Source organism: Leopardus geoffroyi, chromosome C1 (assembly GCF_018350155.1).
Source record: "Leopardus geoffroyi isolate Oge1 chromosome C1, O.geoffroyi_Oge1_pat1.0, whole genome shotgun sequence".
Taxonomy (NCBI): Eukaryota; Metazoa; Chordata; class Mammalia; order Carnivora; family Felidae; genus Leopardus; species Leopardus geoffroyi.
In genome coordinates, this window is record NC_059328.1 from 163664032 (window position 1) to 163688725 (window position 24694).

A 24694-nucleotide genomic window follows, 5' to 3' on the forward strand; every position below is an offset into this window, starting at 1 on the left:
GGTTCGACCACAAATATCCAAATCAAAGAGCAACTACATATAGAATTGCACAAATTGTACAAAACGTGTGAAAATGGCACCAAATTTAATCCTAAGTAAAAAAGAACAGTTAAAAGAACCCTAAAAGCCATTTAGGATCATGTGAATATTGAAAGGGGGAGAACAAGAAATATGAATTTATGAAGTCTCACATATGATCTACAGATCAAATTTACCAAAATGCTATTTATTAAGAGATTTTTGATCAGATGATATTATTGATGTACATGGATAAAATACATTGAAACTGGTACCTGATATAGGGGAGTTGAACCTTAGCTATCACCTGAGGTAATTTATTTACCTTTAACTAGAAACTTAAACAAAATGTCAACAGTCATCTTGTCAAAAGGCAGTCACCAGGAAAGGACAGATATATCTATAGATAGATGGATATATATCTATGTATATGAATGAAACAAATTACTTTTTCAACAAATGCTTATAAAATAGCTACTACATGCTAAGTTTAAATGTTTGCAAAATCTATTTGAACCGTTGTCTGAGCCAAATTAAAAAGTTTATTTCGAAAGTAAGTTTTAAATTTTTTTTTTTTTCAACGTTTATTTATTTTTGGGACAGAGAGAGACAGAGCATGAACGGGGGAGGGGCAGAGAGAGAGGGAGACACAGAATCGGAAACAGGCTCCAGGCTCCAGGCTCCGAGCCATCAGCCCAGAGCCTGACGCGGGGCTCGAACTCACGGACCGCGAGATCGTGACCTGGCCGAAGTCGGACGCTTAACCGACTGCGCCACCCAGGCGCCCCGAAAGTAAGTTTTATAGAAAGATTATGATACTACTAGTAATAACAACATATACTGAATTCATAATTTCTTTCTCCCAGGCAATTCAGAGTACAACCCCAATGCAAACTGTTCTACATGTACACAGTACTTTGCTAAACAACAAGGCTTTGAGCATACAGCTGAATGAAATGGAAAGGCAGTCAAGAAAAGTAGGATAAGATAACCATCTCTCTTAAAAAGTTAAAAAGGGTAACCTGACAGATGGAAGGGAGGTAAACCAGTTGCTTCTATAAGGAATTTAAGCTCTGATATCTGAGAAATCTGTGTTTCTAAGGCTTGAACACTTACCAGAACTAACTTCCTAAGAAGTCAGTCATTCTGCATTTAATACATGCATTCACATCCACGATATAGATTATTAACAGATAAATAGGTACAACTAAGTTATAAAACCATCAGACCACTAGCTCATCTTACTTTTTTACTAGTTGAAGAAATCTACTCAACATCAGAAAGTTATACACACATACTCACATTAACATACCTCCAGTGACACTTTAGACTGAATAAAATCAATCTTAATTTCCTTTGCAAAACAGCTTATAATGTATAAACATTCTACCAAAGAGATAATTTTCAATGAAAGCATCACCAAAAGCAAAGCTATTACCAATGAAATAGAAGAGTTCCCATGTTAAATGAATCTTTCACTAAATTATCTCACTTTGTCTCTTTCACCAAATTCAGTGGAACATCACTTTAAAACAAATGCAATGAATGCAACAACTCTTTCTGTGAAATACATAATAGTGGCATATAAAAACATTTTTTAATTTTTTTTTTTACATTTTTTAAAATTTATTTTTGAGAGACAAGAGCGAGACAGAGCACAAGTGGGGAAGAGGCAGAGAGAGAAGGAGACAGAGAATCTGCAGCGAGCTCCAGGCTCTGAGCTGTCAGCACAGAGCCTGACGTGGGGCTTGAACTCACAAACTGCGAGATCATGACCTGAGCCAAAGTCGGACGCTTAACTGACTGAGCCACCCAGGCGCTCCTAAAAACATTTTTAACAGCAACAGTCAACAGTTAGTATTCTCTGCACTGATTTCTACTGGTCTCTCTCCAAAATAACAATATCAACAAAATATGTTTTAAGAAATTTAAAATCTATTTGAAAATTTAAATTTAAGTGCACTAAAGCTAAATTTCAAATTTGGAATAGTATCAATACTTATGACAAAAAATAACTTGTACTACATTACCACCACCAAATTGGTACTTCTAAAATCAATTTTTATATGAATTTTCAATTTCCTAGGAAATACTAGTCATAAAAAATTCTGAGAAGTGTAGTTTTTATAGCTTTCTTGAATTTATAGAAAAATGAATATCAAATATATCTCCAAAATATATGTCGAATCAGTCTATTTCTCTATATTTCCACTATTAGCATGTAGACAAAGACACCATTATCTCTCACCTAACAGCTGTCAGTCTACTCCCCGTTTGCACTCTTAGCTCAGTAATGGCTTTTCATCACTCTGTGAATAAAGCCCAAATACCTGATCACAGTCGACAGAGTCCTATAGAGTAGGACTCTTTTTTTCTACTTGACAGCATCTCTTACCCTTATTTATCCTTGTTGGTCACTACACGCTCCAGCCACAATAGTCGTCTTTCTGTTTTTAAACACACCCAAACCCTTTCCCTCCTTAGGACCTTTATATTTGCTGTTCCTTCAGTTTAAAAACTCTTCCTCCAGCGTCTGCTCCCACATTTTCACGTTTTAATTAAAATGTCACCTTATCAGAGAGGCACAACCTGTCTAAATAGCACCAACCCTGGTAATTCCTATCTTTACCCTGGCTCAGCATCATCAGATATCAGGCAAATTAAGATCATAATGAGATACAACTACATCCTCACCAGAGTGACTAAAATTAAAAGACTATCCAAAACAATCTTCAAAAGGAGAAAGAACTAAATTGGTGAACTTCCCTTTCCTGACCGGAAGCATTATTATAAAGCTAGAGTAATTAAGATATTGTGGTACTAGCATAAAAGTTGACAAACTGATGAAAGGAACAGAGTAGACTGCTCAGAAACAGACCTACAGTTACACAGTGATTTGATTTTCAACGAAGGAGTTGAAGCAAATTAACAGAGAAAGAAAAATCTTTTCAACAAATGATGCTGAAAAATCACATGGAAAAAAGTGAGCTTGAATTCCTACCTCACACCAGTATATACATATACAAAAACGAGTTCAAGATGAAACAGAGACCTGAATGAAAAAACAAGCTTTCAGAAAAATAAAGGAGAATACCTTTGTGACCTAAAGGTAGGCAAAGATTTCTTAGACAAGATTTCTTAGAAAGCAACAACCATAGAAGAGAAAAAGTTAACACATTAGACTTCACTAAAATTAGAAAGACTTGTTCAAAAGCTTTTATCATGAAAATTAAGATGCCAACCAGACTTAGTAGAGAAACTATTTGACAATGGACTGGTATCCAGGATGGCAACCGTCCAACAAGCACACGAATAAGTGCTCATCTTTTCATCAAAGAAATGCAAATTAAAACTACAGGATATACAATAAAAATGGCTAAAATGAGAAGACCAACACAATACCAAATGTTGGTAAAGATATGGCACAACCAGACCTCATACACTCTTGGTAAGAATGTAAAGTGGTGCATCCATTTTTGGAAGACAGTTTGGCAATTTCTTAAAAAAGTAAATACATATCTATCATATGATCCCACCACTACATTCCTATGCATTTACCCAAGAGAAAAGAAAGCATTCATCCATACAAAAGACTTGTACACAAATATTTACACCAGTTTTATTTGTAATAACTGAAAACTGGAAATAAGCCAAATGTCCACATTTAATAATGAAATATTACTCATCAATGAAAAAGAATTTATTGATTACATAACATGGGAAATCACAAATTAATTATGTGGAACAAAAGATGCCAGATAAAAGTACAGACTGTATGACTCTATATAAAATTCTAGAAAATGCAAACTAATCTATAGGGATATAAGGCAGAATAGTGGTTTACAATGGTAGGAGGGATAACAAACGGAGGGATCACAAAGGGGCATGAAGAAACTTTTGGTGTGATGAGTATGTTCACTATCTTAATTATGGTGATGGTCTTATGAGCATATACATGTTAAAACATGAAACTGTACATTATAAGTATGTGCAGCTTATTGTATGTCAAATTATGCAATTTAAAACGTCAACTAAAGAAAACAAATAACAACCAATGAAACACAAATGCTTATTTATGATCTACAGTTTGTATCGTTAAGTACTCTGTAATTTGACTACACATTAAATTTATCCTTTTACTGGTGTCTATAAAGTTAGAATTATCATAATAGCAATAGATTAATAATGTAATAGCCTGTTAAAAACACTGAAATATTATTTTTTGAAACAATGCTGATTTTTCTGAAAATACTTTCACACATGCTCTGTAGTGAAAATGTTAGACTTAAGTACACTAAGAACATTAATGCATTAGTGATATTGTCAGAGGTAAGTATTAATTTTATGAGTTCAGCAAGTAAAATAATTTTCAAGCAAGATAATGTATATTTCATTTCCAATTAAGCAAATTACAATGATTTTTAACCAATAATGGTCAAATGAAAATACTTTTAAGCCCTGGATTTCATCTAGGTATCCACCTTTCCATTACAGGAATTTTAACTTTTTTTCCCCATATTAGATTGTGTATTTTAAAATTCAAATATTCTATTCAGAAAAATGAAGAATTTCTTCTCAAAAATTTTCTAGGTTATTTTTATTCGAACTCCAAAATTTTACAAAAAATTGCAGGAGAATCCTCTTCATGACAACAAAAACTGTCATCAGTGTTTTAATAAATGTGACTATACAAAATGATTTAAAGTAATTTATATATTACCTGGCCACATCCAGGGGCAGTGCATAGAAAGGGTTTGTCATCACTCATATTCCACAGGTCCTTGTAATGCCTATAATAAAACATTAAGAGATGACTTAACATTTTACAGTACAGATTTTTAAAGAATAATTTAAAATGTAGTATTATATGATTTTCACTAAGCTTATTACCTTTTCTACTTCAATGTGAACTAAACATTTTTACTGATATTTTAGCCCTATTTCCCTTTCGTCTTCAATTTTTTTTTTTTTAAAGTTTCTTTATTTTTGAGAGACAGAAAGAGCAGCAAGGGAGCTGCAGAGGAGAGAGGGTATCCCAAGTAGTCTCTGCTGTCATCATGACATGAGCCAAAATCAAGGGTCGGGGACACTTAATCGACTGAGCCACCCAGGTGCCCCCCCCTTCCATTTTCTTATAATGAGTAGACAAATACATGCAGCATGCAGATTTGACACTACAAAAGGAAAAGGTCAGGAACCTGGGTCTGTCAGGCTAAATTTTTCCTGTTCAACAGTTTAAGTGAAGAATGAACGAAACAATTAGAAAATCATCACTTTAATCCCCAATGAAATAATGGATCTAGACCAGGTCACCAATGTCTGATGAAACCATTAGCAAAAAAGGTGATGGGAAACAGGTCAACCTTAACATCACTAAGAATGGGACAATCAGACATTATGCACAAGAAAGTAGTCCAGGGAGGCAGGGTGTGTGTGTGTGTTGGTGGTGGGGGGGTAGGGGGGTGGATCGGGGTGTCAAACCCGAATCTAACTGAGCATCTCTAGATCCAGCTACAGGAAATATAGGAGGTAGAAAAACCTGTGAAAACAATCTGGAAGCAGTCAGCCAAATTCTATAGGACAAAGCCCTAGTCACTTCAACAAATAAATATCATGGAGTACACAAAAAGAGAGGAGGTAGACAGGAACTGTTATAAATTAAAGGAGATTTAATAAATCTCCTAAATACTAACTACATGTAAATCCTCTTTTGGATCCTGATTTGAACAAAATAACTAAAAAAATTTTTTAAGTCAAGATTATTTTCCTATTTTTGATTTAGACTTAAAGTTCCCAATCACTCCTATCAACTTCTAGGTTTTCATTGTTTTGGCTTTCTTTCTAAAAATTACATATAACTGGGGCACCTGCGTGGCTCAGTCGGTTAAGCATCTGACTTCGGCTCAGGTCATGATCTCATGGTTCATGGGTTCGAGCCCCACATCGGGCTCTGTGCTGACAGCTCAGAGTCTGGAGCCTGCTTCGCATTCTGTGTCTCCCTCTCTCTCTGCCCCTCCCCCACTCATGCTCTGTCTCCGTCTCAAAAATAAATAAACATTAAAAATTTTTTTTAAAAATTACATATAATGGTATTTGACTCAGCTAAAAATTCAGTAACATTGTTCTTTTTTCAACATTAGCTTGTTAAGCCTTCAGAGTAATGTTTCCCAAAGCATATTCAACAGGGATGACAGCAGCTACTATAGAAACAAGGTATGTAATCAAACAAATTTGGGAAATGCTGGAGGACTTTTTTTTTTTTAGGACTTTTTTTCTTTAGGACTTAAAGCCTTTAATATGTTCAAGTGAAATGACTAAAGGAGCACCTCGAATATGGCATTTTTGCCACATTCATTTGCTATTTGAAATCCTTTTTTATGTAACATCTTATGGAACTAGTATTATCTGACACTGTAGAAATCAAACCCTAAAATATGTTTATGTTTGTCATAGTTATATGTATTTTAATGCTCCATTTGATACTTTAAAAACACAACAGGAGTATCAGCTAAACTAATATACCAGATAAGTGTTTTCTTTTAATAGAAAAAAATATTGAAATATTTATCTAGAAATAACTATAAAAATTTTTATCACCTAAAATATGAAAATGGCTAAAAACCCCAAATACTGCATACATACCTGGCAGAATTCACATGTAACTTGAATTTCATAAGTTGAACAACTTATCACGTCCTCTTTTTCATGGCAAGGATACTGAAAAACAAAATAGTTTTCACACTGTTAAAAATAGTTTTGAAACATTTGAATAATATTGAAATATTGAAATATCTGAATAATTATTACTTTGTAATACTGTCACCCCGAAAGCCTGTCACTATTAAGAATCTTTATAATAGGTAAGAGTAGTGCTCCTACAATATGAATACCCATATAAATGCCTCAAACATAGGATCTATATATCCAACTCCACCACAGGATAAAAGGAGAAAAAACATTTAATTCAGCTCTTAGGGCTATAGTTGAAAGGAAGCTATTAAAAGAGTAAAAATTCTGGTTTTGGGAGTCTGATGAGAAAGAGGAGATCTAGCATTTCAGAATATCTATTTGGAAAGTTTTTAACTTCTTAAAATATAGTCAGAGGAGATCAAATTCTCAGCCTAATTCACCAAAATCTATTTGTCCCATAATATCGTTGATCTATATAAGCATGTCTCTGTTTCACAACTTTATAACTTATTTATTTGATATTAGTTTGAGAACAAGTACAACATGTTGGAACTATCCAGGTCAGTGGCCCATTTTCTTTTATTAAAAAAAAAATTTTTTTTAACATTTATTTATTTTTGAGAGAACAGAAGCAGAGTGTGAGCGGGGGAGGGGCAGAGAGAGAGGGAGACACAGAATGCGAAGCAGGCTCCAGGCTCTGAGCTGTCAGCACAGAGCCCGATGCGGGGCTCAAACTCACAAACTGTGAGATCATGACCTAAGCCGAAGTTGGATACTCAACCAATGGAGCCACCCAGGCGCCCTGAGTGGCCCATTTTAAAAACTCTGCTAGGGGAGCCTGGCTGGCTCAGTCAGAAGAGCATGCGACTTTTGATTTGGGGTTGTGAGTTTGAGTCCCACGTTCGGTGTGGAGATTACTTAAAAAAAAATAAAGAGGGGCGCCTGGGTGGCTCAGCTGGTTAAGCACCTGACTTCAGCTCAGGTCATTATCTCATGGTTCATGAATCTGAACCCCGAGTTGGGCTCTATGCAGACAGGTCAGAGCCTGGAGCCTGCTTTGGATTTTGTGTCTCCCTCTCTCTCTGCCCTCCCCAGCTCACTCTCTGTCTCTCTCTCAAAAATAAATAAACATAAAAAAAACAAAACAAAACTTAAAACAAAACAAAAACCCAAACTCTGCTAATACTTCATCTTAGAATTACTAAAACCCCATCCAGTGGTGAACAAAGTATATGCTTTTTTTCAAGTTTACTTTGAGACAGAGCACGCATGTGTGTGCGCGCACGCTTGAGCGGGAGAGGGGCAGAAAGACAGAGACAGAGACAGAGACAGAGAGGGAGGAAGGGAGGGAGGGAATCTCAAGCAGGCTCTGCACTGTCCGCACAGAGCCTGATGCAGGGCTCGATCTCACGAACCACAAGATCATGACCTGAGATCAAGAGTAGGAAGCTTAACAGACTGAGCCATCCAGGCACCCCCCAAAGTGACTATATACTTATCCAAATAAGCCAGTGATGCACAAAGAAAAATTTTTTTTCTAATTTTGCTTATAAATGTGGTAGCAAGAATGTCTTGCTCAGAAAAACTGGATAATTCCTGTGGGGAAATGTGTAAATATCCACCGTTCTGAGTCTTGGGGTCAAGGGTGATCTGGTATAGGAGGGTAGGAAGACAGTTTTTTCCCTGGTTTCCAGGCAAAACTTGTATCTGGTAGGGTTCTATTCCTCTATTCACATCCAACTCTACCATGCTGTCTGTGAGAAGAGGGAAAAGAACACCAGAATTATCTAAAGGAAATCTGTAAAAGTTCTGCTTCTCTTACTACCAGTAGAATGTGACCTTAATGAGGGCAAGGAGCTTATCTTTGGCTTAACTACCTAAAACAGTGCCTATCTCACAATAGCATTTACTCATTAAATATTAAGGAATGAATAGTCATATGATGTGAACAAGTAAGTTTTGTCTACCTTAACAAACTCTTCTAAAACTAGTAAGAAAATGCAGTTATATTGCCATGAAAAATCAAAGCAATATTTAAATTCAGTTAAGTTCAAGAAACATTTAAACACCAAATACATGCCAAGACACAAAGATGAAAAAAGTCTCTGTGCTTGAGAAACTTTCAGTCTAGCAGAAGAAAGAGGAATACAGAAATATAATCTCAATTCCTTTGATAAGAACAAGAGTTAAAATACTATGACAATATACAGGGAGTGCAGGGACAAACCTGACAGTTCTAGACAGGCTTTCTGAGAGAATTAGCCTGTCGTACCCTTCTCTCTCATCTCTTCCACTCCTGCACCATTACAACTGCCCCCTTCCTCTACAAAAGAAGTTCCTTACCTACATATCAGCCTACTTCCTAGCCAAACAATAAAAATTCCCATTCCTTATTACTATTTTCTAAAACCTCGCTGAGGTAGCTGTAAATACAACAGATGAAGCACCTTGAGACATAAATGATGATATTTGCTCTGGGAGGTTTAAAAACTATCTCTTCCTTAAACTGAATCTCAAGCCTCTAAATCTAGCCTTATCTTCCTTTTACAGCAAGGTTGGAAATACGTTCATAGGGAAAGGAGGCTTTGTTCACTATAAATTGTTGGGACTTCAATGACTACAGATAGAGAATTGTTAATATACCACACAGCTCTCTGGCAAACATCCAAAACTACACTGGTAAGAGAATTACTGTCACGAAGAAGACATAAGAGGATTGTAAGCAAAATTTAAAAGAAGTTCTTTGGTTTCTCTAATTTCACTCTTAACTCTTATTCTAACAGTCCTTTATCTTCCTTGCCCTCAAGATCCCATACCATTGGAGTTTCCTCTTTTCTTCTTTCAATCAACAAATACTTGAGCATCCACTTCCGGCTTGGCACTCTGCTAGATGCTAGGGATGTAATGGGGAACTAAGATAGGTACCTGCCCTCAAGAAGCTTCCAGGATAGTGAGGAAGTTTACATCAGCTAATCTAGCATGCAACTCAGACTTCTTTCCAGGTTTCTAAGTCAATTCCACATGTAAACATGTATGTGTGCCCTAAAATATATTTCTCTATTTCTTTGCTATAAGGCATTTTATTTTAGAACCCCCAACCTTTTTTTTCATGTTTATTTGAGAGAGAGAGAGAGAGAGAGAGAGACACACACACGCACGCATGCACGCACGCATGAGTGGGGGAGGGGCAGACAGTGGTGCTGTCAGCACAGAGACTGACACAGGGCTTGATCTTATGAGTGGTGAGATCATGACCTGTGCCAAAATGAAGAGTCAGACGCATACCAACTGAGCCACCCAGGTGCTCACAGAACCTCAACCTTCAACCTATAGTTTGAATGTTGGTATACTTTGAATTTTGTTTGTTACAACAGAGCCAGAGCAATTTCCAGTATTAGATATCCTACATAAATTAGCAGTATTACAAAATTCTGAAAAACCTTTAAAGCAAAAGTCTGGGGTTCAGAAGAAGGCCATTGTTATTTCCTGATAATATGAACTAAATTACCCCTACTAAACTAAGATATAGTAAGGAGCTTTAAATTTGCTCCCATAAAAATACAGAAGAGCAAAAAGAAAAAAATAAAGTCACCCAAAAGACCATGATTTAGGGACAACTACTATTCCACATTCCAGAGTACATATTCCACAGTCTTATCAATATATGGAGATATGTAGCTTTACAAACTGTACAAACAGTGTTATAACTTTCTTTAAATTGCAATCACCTAAATTCTGCTACATCATTAAATAGTAAGATCATTAAGTATTATATATAATTTTTTTTTTCCAACATTTATTTATTTTGGGGACAGAGAGAGACAGAGCATGAACGGGGGAGGGGCAGAGAGAGAGGGAGACACAGAATCGGAAACAGGCTCCAGGCTCTGAGCCATCAGCCCAGAGCCCGACGCGGGGCTCGAACTCACGGACCGCGAGATCGTGACCTGGCTGAAGTCGGACGCTTAACCGACTGCGCCACCCAGGCGCCCCAAGTATTATATATAATTTTTAATTGTTATCTAGTATTCCATCATATGGTTGGGATATATTCATAATTAATTTTCTATTAGTGGATTTTTTTAATCATCAACAAATATCTTTGGCAGCAAATCTTTGTGGAGTATCTGTAATAATTTCCACGGGAACAATGTCTAAAAATGAAATTAAATTACTATGTCAAAGAGCCCAGCACCTCTTCTACCATGTCTTCCTGGGCCAGTGGGAATACCCTGAGGCGGCCTACTGGAGCAGCTCAGGCTGGAGGCTGGAACTCCCGCAGTACCACATGCAGAATACCTGCAGGGATGTCCTGCTGGTAGGTAAGTGTTCCAGCTGGAAGCAACCCCTTCCAGGAGCCCAGATCCTGTGCTTTATTCAAAAAGCTGTGGGGAAAAAAGTTGGCTGAGGAATGCATGTAAGCACAAAGTGATGAAATGACTGCTTCCAAGTCTCAAGAAAACACTTTTCTCCAGCCAAATGGCTTTTAGATATTTCAGACCTTTCCTGTGGTCTGGTCCTATAACCAATATTCTACAGAAATTGATGAGTTTCTACTCAGGTAAGGAAACTGGGTGAAGGCCATTATTAAACAATAATGGCCTGATTCTTTTGGTAAAGTGTTTTTTATGTTTAAGACAAAAAAAAAAATGTTACCACCAAATATACCTCTTTCCTAAGTGAATTACTAGTGTTGCTACACCTGGAATATTATGTTTGTTTTATTTACTGAATGTTTCTTTACGTTTTGGGAAGGAAAACATTTTTGTTTGTTAAAAAACTGGGGGCACCTGGGTGGCTTAGTCGGTTAAGCGTCCAACTCTGGGTTACCGGTGCAAGTCTTTATCTCACAGTTCATGGGATCAAGCCCAGCATCAGGCTCTGTGCTGACACTGTGGAACCTGCTTGGGATTCTGTTTCTCCCTCTCTCTCTGCTCTTCCCCTATTCTCTCTCTCTCTCAAAATAAATACACTTTTAAAAAATTGAATATTTGTAATTTGTTGTTCCTGAGATTTTTTTTTTTTTTCAACATTTATTTATTTTTGGGACAGAGAGAGACAGAGCATGAACGGGGGAGGGGCAGAGAGAGAGAGGGAGACACAGAATTGGAAACAGGCTCCAGGCTCCGAGCCATCAGCCCAGAGCCCGACGCGGGGCTCGAACTCACGGACCGCGAGATCGTGACCTGGCTGAAGTCGGATGCTTAACCGACTGCGCCACCCAGGCGCCCCTGAGATTTTTTATACCATAACAAAACTTGTTCTTTTCTCATGAATTTACAGTTTCTAAATGAAGACCAGCAAGTATAAAACTGGGGAAGAATAGACTTTATTAATCAAATGATGTCTTGATTTTTCTAAATGAGAAGATTGTTTTATTTGTAACACTAAACATGGGAGCAGTTTCTTGGAAAACTTGTTTGGAAAGATTCATAGTGTATTATGTATCAGATTACCCTATCCTATGTATGAAGATTTGATCTTTGTCTTAAGTTCCTCTACTTTATAGTTATACTTAAAAAAATTAATATACTACATTATTTCATGTCTTTAAAAAATGTTTAAATGTGAGGGGTGCCTGGGTGGCTCAGTCGGTTGGGCGTCCAACTTCGGCTCAGGTCATGATCTCACTGTCCATGGGTTCGAGCCCCACATTGGGCTCTGTGCTGACAGCTCAGAGCCTGGAGCCTGCTTTGGATTCTGTTGTCTCCCTCTCTCTCTGTCTCTCTCAAATATAAACAAACATTAAAAAAAAATTTTTTTTTAATGTTTAAATGTGATCTTAGAACACTGCAAATGATTTAAAAAAATAATGTGAAAATACTACAACCTAAATGAATTCTTAATGTCACAAGTGTTTAATGATGTGCTTTTGATTTAATTTAGGACACTTTTAAAAGGATACTTTGTGTTTGTAATCATCTTTGATGAGTTTGGAAATAAACTTTCTGCTTAATTAAAAAAACAATAAAAACAAACAAAAAAACAATTAAAAATTACTGTATCAAAGTGAAAGCATATTTTTAAGACTTGATTTACACTGTTAACTGCCCTCCAATATAGAGTACTGATTTCTCCTTTACCAGTAGTGTACAGAAAGACCTCATTTCTTCACACCCATACCAATAGTGAATATTACTTTTTAACATTTTTGTCAGATTACTGGAACAAAACCCTAAGTTTAAAGTTGCATATTTTGACACACTTAGGTTATAATTTTTCATATATAAAATTATTATTTGTAGTTCTGTGAAATGTTTACATTGCCCATTCTTAAAAAAATAAAATCTTAGTCCAAAATTCTCTCTTGATCATAGGCTTTCTTATCACACAGATTTCTGATCATGTACCTTATTGTATTCCTGATCTAGTCCTGACTACCTAACCTACAAATGAGGTCCCAAAGGGTGAAATGACTTACTGCTAGGTAAAAAATGGGACAAAAACATTTTTAATGCTAGACTGTACCTGCCAGCTGGTATGCCTTGCTATACTAAGTTTATCAACTGTTACGCCTTGCTATCCTATGCCTACCAACAATCTAGAAATTTTATGTAAACCATCTTTTAAACATAGTATACAAAGACTCTTCTAGGACTTCCAGAATTATTCAACAGACCTATTATCAAATAAAATCATACATAATATGAGATGCCAATAAGAAAATAGTAAAGAACACTTCCAGGAACAATGAATAGAAGAAAATGGGAGAAATTAACTACCAAACATTTCTTATAACTTAAAATTAACATGGGGTGCCTGGGTGGCTCAGTCGGTTAAGCGTCCAACTTCGGCTCAGGTCATGATCTCAGTTTGTGGGTTCAAGCCCCACATTGGGCTCTGTGCTGACAGCTCAGAGCCTAGAGCCTGCTTCAGATTCTGTGTCTCCCTCTCTCTCTGCCCCCCCCCCCACACTCCGTCTCTCTCTCAAAAATAAATAAAACATTAAAATTAATATAAAAGCCAAGCCTCCAGAAAAAACATATATTTTGGTGTCTTCATGAGAGGCAGCTTAGACAGGCTATTGGGGAACAGACCAGCGCAGAGTGTCACAAAGTGGGCAGAGTGAGAAAGTTGTCCATGGCAATGGAAGGTGGCTGGAGGGAAGTCGGAGGAGGCAACCACATGAGGTAAGGAACAGAGATGGTATGAGTCTAGCACAGGATACCTGGGCCCAAGCTGGAGAACATCTAGATGATGATGAGAAGTGGGTGTGGTGGCAACAGGTAATTCATTATGTACAAATACAAGGAATGACAGAATAAGATATATCAAGGATGTGGGTGAAGGGAAATTTACACTATAGGTGAAGGTAATTATAATACAGAATGAATCCTGGCAATTAGATGAAATTTAGAGATATTGTGTGAACTCTTGACTTTCAAAAGAAATATAAAGGTACAGAAATATAGACGATAAATATGTGTGTGTACATATCTGCATACATGTTCATGTATTTCCCTAGCTGTGTCTAGTGAGGGGGGCCTGAGAACACAGATACCCCCAAAGCAATACACCTACTAGGCACCCAGATCTTGATGTCTAAATACCATTCTCTACCAAAAGGAACCTGAGCTCTTTCAAGAATTGTCTGATTCCAGGGCTACGGCAGGGCAAGTACAGGATGGCCCTTGAATATCTTGTGCAAGAAAATTAAGAAGGACTTACTTAGGAATTTGGCCAGAAAGTGGCCAGATCTGAAACAATTTGAGAATCAAAATCAAAGATGATAGTAATGGATCATACTGTGAATAAATCCATACTGATACAAAAGAATAAACTCAGCATTTGATAAGACAGGATATTTATATCTTCTCAAAGTATTTCCTGATAAAATATATCTTAATTATAAAAACCTGGCAAATATTACCTTACTCAAATGATCCAAGTTAAAATTAGAAATAAGAAAAATCGATACGCAATAAGGACACAGCATCATTTCCACGGCAGTAAAACAAAGATACACACACCTGTATCTAATGTACACAATATCAGATACCTGTCTCTAATATTACACAACCCCAAATTGAGGTAAACTCTTCAAAATAACTGGACTTTAATCATCTAGTCACTAGTGCCCAAGTCACAAACTCAAGGGAAGACTTAGGAACTATTTCAGATTAAAAAAGACCAATGAGACATAACAACTGCAATGTGAATTCTAGACAAATCTTTTGGATTAGAACTGGCAGAACTTTTTTTTTTTTTTTTAAGAGAGAGAGAAAGCACAGATGGGGTAGAGGGGCAGGGGTTGGGGAGGGGAGGGAGAGACAGAGAGAAAGAGAGAGAAAGAGAGAGAGAGAGAGAGGCAGAGAGAGAGAGACAGAGAGAGACAGAGAGAGATACAGAGAGAGAGAGAGAGAGAGAGAGAGAGAGAGAGAGAGAGAGAATCCCAAGCAGGCTCCATGCTCAGTATGGAGCCTGACGTGGGGCTTGATCATGACCTGAGCCCAAATCAAGAGTTGGATGCTAAGCTGATTGAGCCACCCAGGCACCCCACAACTGGTAAAACTTAAATGTGATATGCAGATTAGATGTAGCAATATTTCAATGCTAAATTCTTGGTTTTCAGGGCTGTATTGTGGTTTTGTAGAAGAATGTATTATTGTAGAAAATAAAGTATTTGGGGTAATGGGACATAAGGCTGGCAACTTACTCTTAAATGGTTCTATACTAAAAAATTAAAAAAAGAAAAACTTATAGAAGGTATTTATAATGATATGCACTATAATAATTCACTATATATCCATTATATAATTAGTATCACATGGTGTTTAGGAGTAGTTATGAGAAAAATACTACAAAACATGGATTCTCTAACAATTCTCTACTCATTTCTGGTTTATAACTTTCATGTTATAGAGATCAAAGAATAGAAAAATCTCATCTGTATTGCAAGGTTAAGAGCAAAGAGAATCCTACTATGATAAAAATATTACCCTGTACCTGAATATTCAAAGAATGATATTAGACAATTATTTGTCTTATTAGTTCCTTTTTTTAAATAGGAAATGAGTTAAGCAAGGTAAGATGATCCTATAGACTATAATACCACTACTCCCATGCTATATAGTACTCTATCATTCAAATGATTCAGCTGATAAAAACTACATGCTTTTCTTAAATCTCTATCAAAAACAAATTAAGAAAGAAACCAATTTACTTCACAGAAAATAGCGTGGGTAAATGAAGCTTTAAAAATGGGACAGGGGGTGCCTGGTTAGCTCGATGGATAGAGCATGCGACTCTTGAGTTTGAGCCCCATGTTGGGGTAGCGATTACTTAAAAATAAAATCTTAAAAAAAAAATGGGAGGGAACAAGTCGATTTCTGGTGACTAACTTCAAAAATCTCTAGATTCCTTTTTTTTTTTTTTTAAATGTTTATTTATTTCTGAGACAGAGAGAGACAGAGCATGAGTGGGGAGGGGCAGAAGAGAGGGAGACACAGAATCGGAAGCAGGCTCCAGGCTCAGAACTGTCAGCACAGAGCCTGATGCGGGGCTCAAACTCACAACCCTAAGATCAAGTGTCCATACTCTCCTGAATGAGCTGGCCAGGCACCCCCAAGATCTCTATGCTCTAAAATGTGAATTTTAGGGGCTCCTGGGTGGCTCAGTCGGTTGGGTGTTCGACTTTGACTCAAGTCATGATCTCGTGGTTTATGGGTTCGAACCCTGCGGCAGGCTCTGTGCTGACAATTCCGAGCCTGGAGCCTGCTTCGGATTCTGTGTCTCCCTCTCTCTCTGCCCCTCCCCTGCTTGTAACTCTCTTTCTCTCAAAAATAAATGAACATTAAAAAAAATAATTAAAACAAAATAAAATGTTAATTTTACTGACCCTCTTAGCTACAGAACGGTAAATGTTGTAATTTCTTACCTTCAAAGCATGTACTCAAGTTTCAAAGCAGATTTCTAAAATATGGATAATACTAAATGTTACATACAACGTACGGCATTCCCAAGCATTTCTAATACAACAGATTTATTTTGTAAAATGTATTTGGAAAACATTTGACTGCCTATTTTGTATCTTATACCATATTGAGAATAAGAGATACGGTCTTTGCCCTCAAAATCAGATTAGTAAGGGTAAACAAGTATAATTCAGTGATATAATAAGTATAATATATAATATTTATATTATACAATTCAGCAACATAATAATAAAGACATACACAGGCACTATGGGAACATAGGAGCTTAAGGAGTATACTGGAGCTGGCCACCTCTCCTCAGCACCCATACTGCCCTCTTAGAGAGTCTGATTACCAGTAAAGGGCAATCCTATAATATCCATGACCTTGACATACTTGCCTCAGGTGAATCGGGACACCTAACCAAGTTAAGCCAATCAGATTACCTCTTCAGGAAATTTGTAAACAGAAAAAAATCAGGCAAACAGAAGTGGGCACCAGAGATTCTAAATCATACTCAGGACTGGTGGACATTTATAGTCATGTTCATACTGATAAGAAATTAATGGGGGTGCCTGGGTGGCTCAGTTGGTTAAGCATCGACTTTGGCTAAGGTCATGATCTCATGGTTCGGGAGTTCGAGCCACGCATCCAACCCTCTGCTGTCAGCACAGAGCCCACTTCAGATCCTCTATCCCTCCTCTCTGCCCCTCCCTTGCTTGAGCACACATGTGCATCCTCTCTCTAAAATAAACATTAAAAAAAAAAAATTAATGAAAGCCAGAACCAAGAGTAGGCACACAAAAATAGAGATGAGAAAGCATGCAGCCAAGAAGAAGGAAAGCAGTTTCTGTGATGCCTGACTATGTTTTCTGTGGCTGAATTATGCAGGTCTTCTGTATTCTGAGCGTGAGCTCTTTTTTCTTTTTGAACCCTGAATTTATCTGATTAAGTTTCTATCCCCTAACCAAGACAAGTACCTAGCCAAATGTGGAGAGAGGGTCTGAGAAGACTACTACTGAAGGAAGAAATGACTGTGTGTAGTCTCAAAGGAAGAGGCATCAGCTAGTCAGGGATGATGTTTTCAGCAGAGAAGACAGCATGTAGAATCACAATAAAGCAGAGTACACTGAGGGAACGCTAGACCCCTGAAATGTGGGATATAAGGTTGAAGGGAAGAGAGAGAAAGCCAGAAAGTGAAGCAAATCTTGAAGGGGCTTTATTATCCTGGTTAGGAGTTTGGATTCCACCCTCACCACCCCCATCCCACTGCCACTCTGAGGTTATAAATATAGGCCTGCGCTGAAATGTTGAACCAAGCAAGTTTTTCATATTTTCAAATGGTTGGGGGTAGGGGTGGGATGAGAATAAGCAACAGAGACCACATGTGGCCCCTAGAAAGTCTAAAATATTTACTATCTAGCCCTTTAAAGAATAAGTCTGCTTAATCCCACTGTAAAAAATGGGAAGATTTTAAGATGATGAACTAGATAATCAAAGGGGAATTCTTGCAAGATCACTAATAGAAATGTGAAGGATGGATTAGAGAGGGCAAAACTATGCATAAGAAAGCCAGTACAAACTACTGCTAAATTCAGAAAAGAGAACGACAATTTGCACATCAGCAGTACCAGTCAAAATGAGAGCAAAGGACCAGTTATGAAAAAAATGTTTAGGATAAGGCTTCAAATCCATAACATTGTCTCCACACCTTTGCATGGACTGACCCCTGCCTCCTCCTACCCCAGTCTATGCTACCCCTTCATCTCCTTGGCTCCAGTTTTAGGTCGGCTTTTAATCAGCTCCATGTGGAGCCTAGAATGCTCTCATTCCCTACTCACCCATCTCTTTCTTAGTAAACACTACTCACCTCCATCCACTAACCCCTTATATTCTGAAATTCAGATCACTCATTTACTTCATCCTTTAGTTAATAAATATTTATTGAGTACATGTAAGAGGGGAGGAATTGTGTTAGACTCTAGGATACAATGATACACAGTCCCTGCCCTCGTGGAATTTATGCTTTATGTAAAATACTTCTAACCAAATCAGGGTTTGAACATTTAAGTTCATCAAGTAGCTCAGAATTTATTTAACATATATTTCAGTGTGCAAGAAAAAGTTTGCCATCTTTTTCTCCTTAAAAAATTTCCTGTTTAGGGGAACCTGGGTGGCTCAGTCGGTTAAGCGTCCGACTTCAGCTCAGGTCATGATCTCATGGTTTGTGAGTTCAAGCCCCACATCGGGCTCTGTGCTGGCAGCTCAGAGCCTAGAGCCTGGAGCCTGCTTCGGATTCTGTGTCTCCCTCTCTCTCTGCCCCTCCCTGCTCGCACTCTGTCTCTCTCTCAAAAATAAATAAACATTAAAAATTTAAAAAAAAATTCCTGCTTAAAACTTTTTACTTTTTCAGGGGCACCTGGGTGTTTCAGTCAGTTAAGCGTCTGACTCTTCATTTTGGCTCAGGTCATGATCTCACAATTTGCAGGTTCGAGCCTGTGGACATACCAGGGTCCACACTGACAGTGCAGAGCCTGCTTGGCATTTTCTCTCTCTCTCTCTCTCTCTCTCTCCCCCCCCCCCACCCCGCCCTTCCCACATGCCTTCTCTCTCAAAGTAAGTAAATATATTAAAAAAAAGTTTTACTTTTTCAAACATAATATTTATATATATGTGTGTATGTATATATATGCAGGTACATACACACACACACATATATAAATATTTTCCAAATTTCATCAAAATTAGAGTAACTGTATTTTACACATGGTTTCACTTTCAGTCTGAACCTTCAGAATAAGGTACAACAGCATAGGCCAATCTGCTTGTATATCTTGATGTATCTGACAAAGTCTACCACTAGACCATTATGTTTTAAAAGATCACATTTATTACATCAATATTTCCCTTCCATTTTTATTTTTTATTTTTTTTTAATTTTTTTTTCAACGTTTATTTATTTTTGGGACAGAGAGAGACAGAGCATGAACAGGGGAGGGGCAGAGAGAGAGGGAGACACAGAATCGGAAACAGGCTCCAGGCTCTGAGCCATCAGCCCAGAGCCCGACGCGGGGCTCGAACTCACGGACCGCGAGATCGTGACCTGGCTGAAGTCGGACGCTTAACCGACTGCGCCACCCAGGCGCCCCTCCCTTCCATTTTTAAAAGCTATATTCCCAAACTATAGATGTCTTACAGCCAGAAACCACTGTACTTTGTATCTTTCACATCACCACACTGGGGCTGATACATAGAAGATGTTCAAAAAAGATGTATTTGAAGAACTATACAATTTCCTATTAATGTTTCTGTTTGGTACGAATAATCACTGAACTAAACTTAGTCGATTTAATTCAATCCAAAAGCAAATAAGTTTTGACGTTTTAGTTAACTTGTATTTAGTTAGCCTTAAAATGGGTAATACTTTTTGTCCAAAAAATTTTTGCAGTATAGAAAATACTTCGGGGAGCCTGGCTGGCTCATTTGGTAGAGCAGGTGACTCCTGATCTTGGGATCATGAATTCCCAAGTCCCATGATGGGCTTAGAGTTTACTTAAAGAAAAGAAAATACTTCAAGGATTAACTATTGTTACTATCATTCATAAAATCTTTGTAGAATTAGGACTTTCATATGGGGGCCCTTTACTATAGAGGATTCCCTAGTCAGATAAGTTTAGGAGGCTCTGAGTTAAAATTTAAAAATTTAATGTACGTCTTCAGTGTGCTTTATATGCAGTAATGCACTGTAGCTCCAAAAGGACATTTCCAACTTTGCTGAACCTCCAATTTATGTATGTATGTATGTAGGTATTTATTTACTAAACACTATCAATAATATGATAGGACACTAGCATCCTGAGGATTACTATCTAGAAGCATCTGTTGAAGTCAGTAATACTTGAGAGATAATCACAAAATAAAGAACCACTTTTGCATAAAAGCTTAAAGTCTCTTACCTTTCTAGCTGGTGGGCCATGAGCTTTATTTGCTCTGCTGCCAGGAATCCTTCAGCTCTAATTAAGTAAGCAGTACTTCTCAAGTTTCCATCTATGTATCCCTAGGGCAAAGGAGAGGCAGAAGAGAGTGAACCCCTTACTCTGTGATACCTAAGGAAACAGACGCATGCAGTTAAACTCCGATACAAAAAATGTTAAGTATTTATTTTATATTTTAAAATGTATGTAAAGTTGGCCTTCTGTTCCATTTTTTTCTGATATAAAAATTAAGGTTCCCTTCAAAAGTTTCAGTGCTCCAGGAAGGTGTTTATCCTATGGTCTCCTGTAACGCCCAGCAAAATGCCACCTATCCAGAGGTATAACAGTTTCAAGGATGGAAGTACAGCAACGGAGTCTTGGTGAAAGGGGAACAATGAAGCTTTTTACCACAACAGAAGGGAGAGGTAGTTATAGATGATAGGTGAAATGGCAGTGCTGAATCTGCTGAATCTTAGAGTGGAGACGAAAAGTTTCTCCTGTGTCAGTGCTGCAACATAACATCAATGGGACCCAGTTCATATGTTTTCATTTGGTAACAGCTTGATTTTTTTTATACCTGTATCAGTTGGATTAGGTTCAGCTATGAGTGACAGAAAACTCAAAATTAGCAATGGCTTAAATGATTCAGAAGTTTTTTTCTCTCACACAAAAGCACAAGCAGTCTGGAACCATGATCATTAGGAACCCAGGCTCCTTCTATTTTGCTGTTTTGCCATCCTTAACACGTGGTGTCCACTTCATGGTTTAAAATAACTGCTTAAGGTCTAACCGTAACATCTGCTGATCAGATAGCAGGAAGGAGAATGAGATGAGCAACAGCCTCCCTTAAGGAAACTTTTCAACAACTCACAGGAAACTTCTATTTACATTCCATATGCCAGAACTTAAGTCACATGGTTATACCTGAGAAATACATTCTTTATTTTGCCATATGCTCAGTAAAAAACTGGAGCATCTATAATAAAGAAAAAGAAGGAAATGAATATTGGTCAACATTTAGGCGCCACTCTCTCATTCTAAAACATGAGATGGTTGAATACCTTGTAGAGATGCCTTAGTAGTCCACTGAAGGGAGCTTTCGAAAGCAGAAAGTCCTGCCAGTGGACAAGGAGCAAGACCAGTGTTCGTGAGAACGTCTCTAAATATGCAAGGCCAATCTGTAGGTGACAAACAAGAGAAAAATCTGAATAACAGAAAAACAGTGTAAGAGCAAAGAAACAACCTAAACAGTTGTGGTTTGGGAGGATAAACTCACATAAGCAGCCCACAAAACTCAGAAATGGTAACACAGGGCCATTACGTAAGTAATGGAGTGCTCAAGCTGAGTCCGGCCGCGTAAGATCCTGGCATTAGGAAAAGGCAGTATATCCTTGAAACAAAATGTTAAAAGGGAAAGTAGACTTCCCTCTACCATTATTTGAGAACCAAACTCTCATTATTAGGCTGTGTATGAACTTGGGAGATGTCCCTATTGCACAGAGTGATGATAAGATGGGTTGCACTTTACCACGAGTAAGGTTGGCTGAAACAGTCTTCATGTTCAAAACTTTGAAATGAGAATATCAGAAACCAGAAAGACTCTCATTTCAAAGCTGGCAACAAAATTCTGTTTTAGACAGAATGTCCCTTAAAGGTAAAGGGACCTGAGCAGGCTATTTAGCTATACAAATGTAAAATAGGGACCATAAATGGAGCAGCAATTCAAAGGACAAATGCCTTTGTGTAAAGGTTCACATTTTCTAGGTAGAGAGAAATTTCTGCAAATTGTTTCTTTCAGGGAAATGTTTATTTTTAAAAGCAGGGCCTCAGATTTTCCTATGGAGTGTTTGTATTCTTATTTTAGCAGTTGCTCACAAAAGACCAGGAACTAACACCCTAGAAAACAGCAAGATGGACTTCTGGTCTTCAAGTAAAAGGCAACAAGATTAAGCTAACAAGCTGTACCTGGCTTATACAGCTTATGATTTATGCAAGCAATGTTAAGATTACCATCCAGACTTTGGAAGACATTAAACATAATGTCTGGGGGGGCTTTTTTGGTAGCCTGAAACACATAGATGCCATCCAGACTTCAGAAGACATTTAACATAATGTCTGGGGGGCTTTTTTGGTAGCTTGAAACACATAGATGTAAGGAACCTCTCTTTTACCACTGCTCCCTATCCTAGCTATTGTATATATATTTCTTATACAGGCATACCTTGTTTTATTGAGTTTCACTTTATTGTGCTTTGCGGATGTTTTTTTACAAATTGAAAGTCTGTGGCAGCCTTCACTACATTGAACAATTCTATTGGTGCCATTTTTCCAACAGTATTTGCTCACTTCATGTTTCTGTGTCACATTTTGGTCATTCTTGCAGTATTTCAAGCTTCTTCATTCTTATTATATCTGTTTTGGGGAGTTGTGATCAGCGATCTTTGATGTTACTATTGCGATTGTTTTAGGGAGCCATGGACTGCACCCATATAAGACAGCAAACTTCAGTGATAAATGTTGTGTGTGTTCTAATTGTTCCACCTACCAGCCCCTCCCCCATCTCTCTCCCTCTCCTTAGGCCTCCCTGTTCCCTGAAACACAATATTGAAATCAGGCCAATTACTAACCCTACAATGGCCTCTAAGTATTCAAGGGAAAGCACAAGGGGCACATCTCTCACACTGAACCAAAAGCTAGACACGATTAAGCTTGGTGACGAAGGCATGTCGAAAGCCAAGACAGGCCAAAAGCAAAGGCCTCTTGCACCAGGCAGATAACCAAGCTGTGAATACAAAGGTAAACTTGATGGAAATCAAAAGTGCTATTCTAGTGAACACACAAATGGTAAGTAAAACAGCTTTACAACTGATATGGAGAAAGTTTTAGTGTTCTGAATAGAAGATCATACCAGCCACAACACTCCCACAAACTAAAACTTAGTCCAGAGAGAGGTGCCAAAACTGCAGAAGAAAAACTGGAAGCTAGCAGAGTTGGTTCATGAAGTTTATGGGAAGAAGCTACCTTTATAACATAATAGTACAAGGTGAAGGGGAGCCTAGCTAGCTCAGTTGGTAGAACATACAACTCTTGATCTTGGGGTTGTGAGTTTGAGCCCCACACTGGGCACAGAGATTAGTTAAAAATAATAATAAAAATTTAAAGTGCAAGGTGAAGCAGCAAGCACTAATATAGGAACTGCAGGGGCACCTGGGTGGTTCAGTCGGTTAAGCCTCCGACTTTGGCTCAGGTCATGATCTCACTGCTCGTGAGTTCGAGCCCTGCATCGGGCTCTGTGCTGACAGCCCAGAGCCTGGAGCCTACTTCAGATTCTGTGTCTCCCTCTCTATGCCCCTCCCCTGCTCATGTTCTCTCTCTCTCTCTGTCTCTCAAATATAAAATAAAACATTAAAAAAAATTAAATTAATATAGGAACTGCAGCAAGTTATCCAGAAGACCCAGCTAAGATCATTAATGAAGGTGGCTACACTAAAGAACAGATTTTCAATGTAGATTAAATAGCCTTAGATTGGAAGAAGATGCCATCTTGGACTTTTACAGCTAGAGAGGCATTCATACCTGATTTCAAGCTTCAAAGAACAAGATGACTCTCTTGTTAGGGGCTAACACAGCTGGTGACTTCAAGTTGAAGCCAATGCTCATTGATCATTCAAAAAGATCTTAGGGCCCTTAAGAATTATGCTAAATCTACTCTGCCTTTGCTCTACAAATGGAACAACTAAGTCTGGATGACAGCAAATCTGTTTACAATATGCTTTAACTGAATATTTTAAGCCCACAGTGGAGACCTGCTACTCAGAAATAAAGATTCCTTTCAAAATCTTAGTGCTCACTGAAATGCACCTGACACCCAAAAGCTCTCATGGAGACGTAATTGTTTTCACACCTGCTAATAAACACATGTATTCTGCAGCCCATGGCCCAAGGAGTAATTCTGACTTTCAAATCTCATTATTTAAGAAATACCTTTTGTAAAACTGCAGCTGCTATAAATAGTGATTCCTCTGATGGATCTGCGCAAAGTAAACTGAAAACCTTCTAGTAGAGATTCACCATTCTAGATGCCATTAAAAGAATTTG

At 37.8% G+C, this 24694-nt stretch overlaps 1 protein-coding gene across 10 annotated transcripts in view; it reads right to left on the reverse strand.

Moving 5' to 3' along the window:
* ATF2 (activating transcription factor 2) overlaps positions 1 to 24694 on the reverse strand; it is an 81838-nt gene that overhangs the window by 45641 nt on the left and 11503 nt on the right. For 3 of the 10 annotated variants that reach the window (XM_045480266.1, XM_045480271.1, XM_045480269.1), the window contains 5 exons: positions 21658 to 21774; positions 21521 to 21572; positions 20579 to 20679; positions 6661 to 6735; positions 4739 to 4808 (listed from right to left, as the gene is read on the reverse strand). In XM_045480266.1, the coding sequence (XP_045336222.1) occupies positions 4739 to 4808; positions 6661 to 6692 (102 nt within the window). In that variant the 5' untranslated portion in view covers positions 6693 to 6735; positions 20579 to 20679; positions 21521 to 21572; positions 21658 to 21774. Of the gene's footprint in view, positions 1 to 4738; positions 4809 to 6660; positions 6736 to 16585; positions 16621 to 20578; positions 21573 to 21657; positions 21775 to 24694 lie in introns of all 10 variants that reach the window. The other 7 variants (XM_045480265.1, XM_045480273.1, XM_045480275.1 and 4 more) reach the window with 5 other exon arrangements.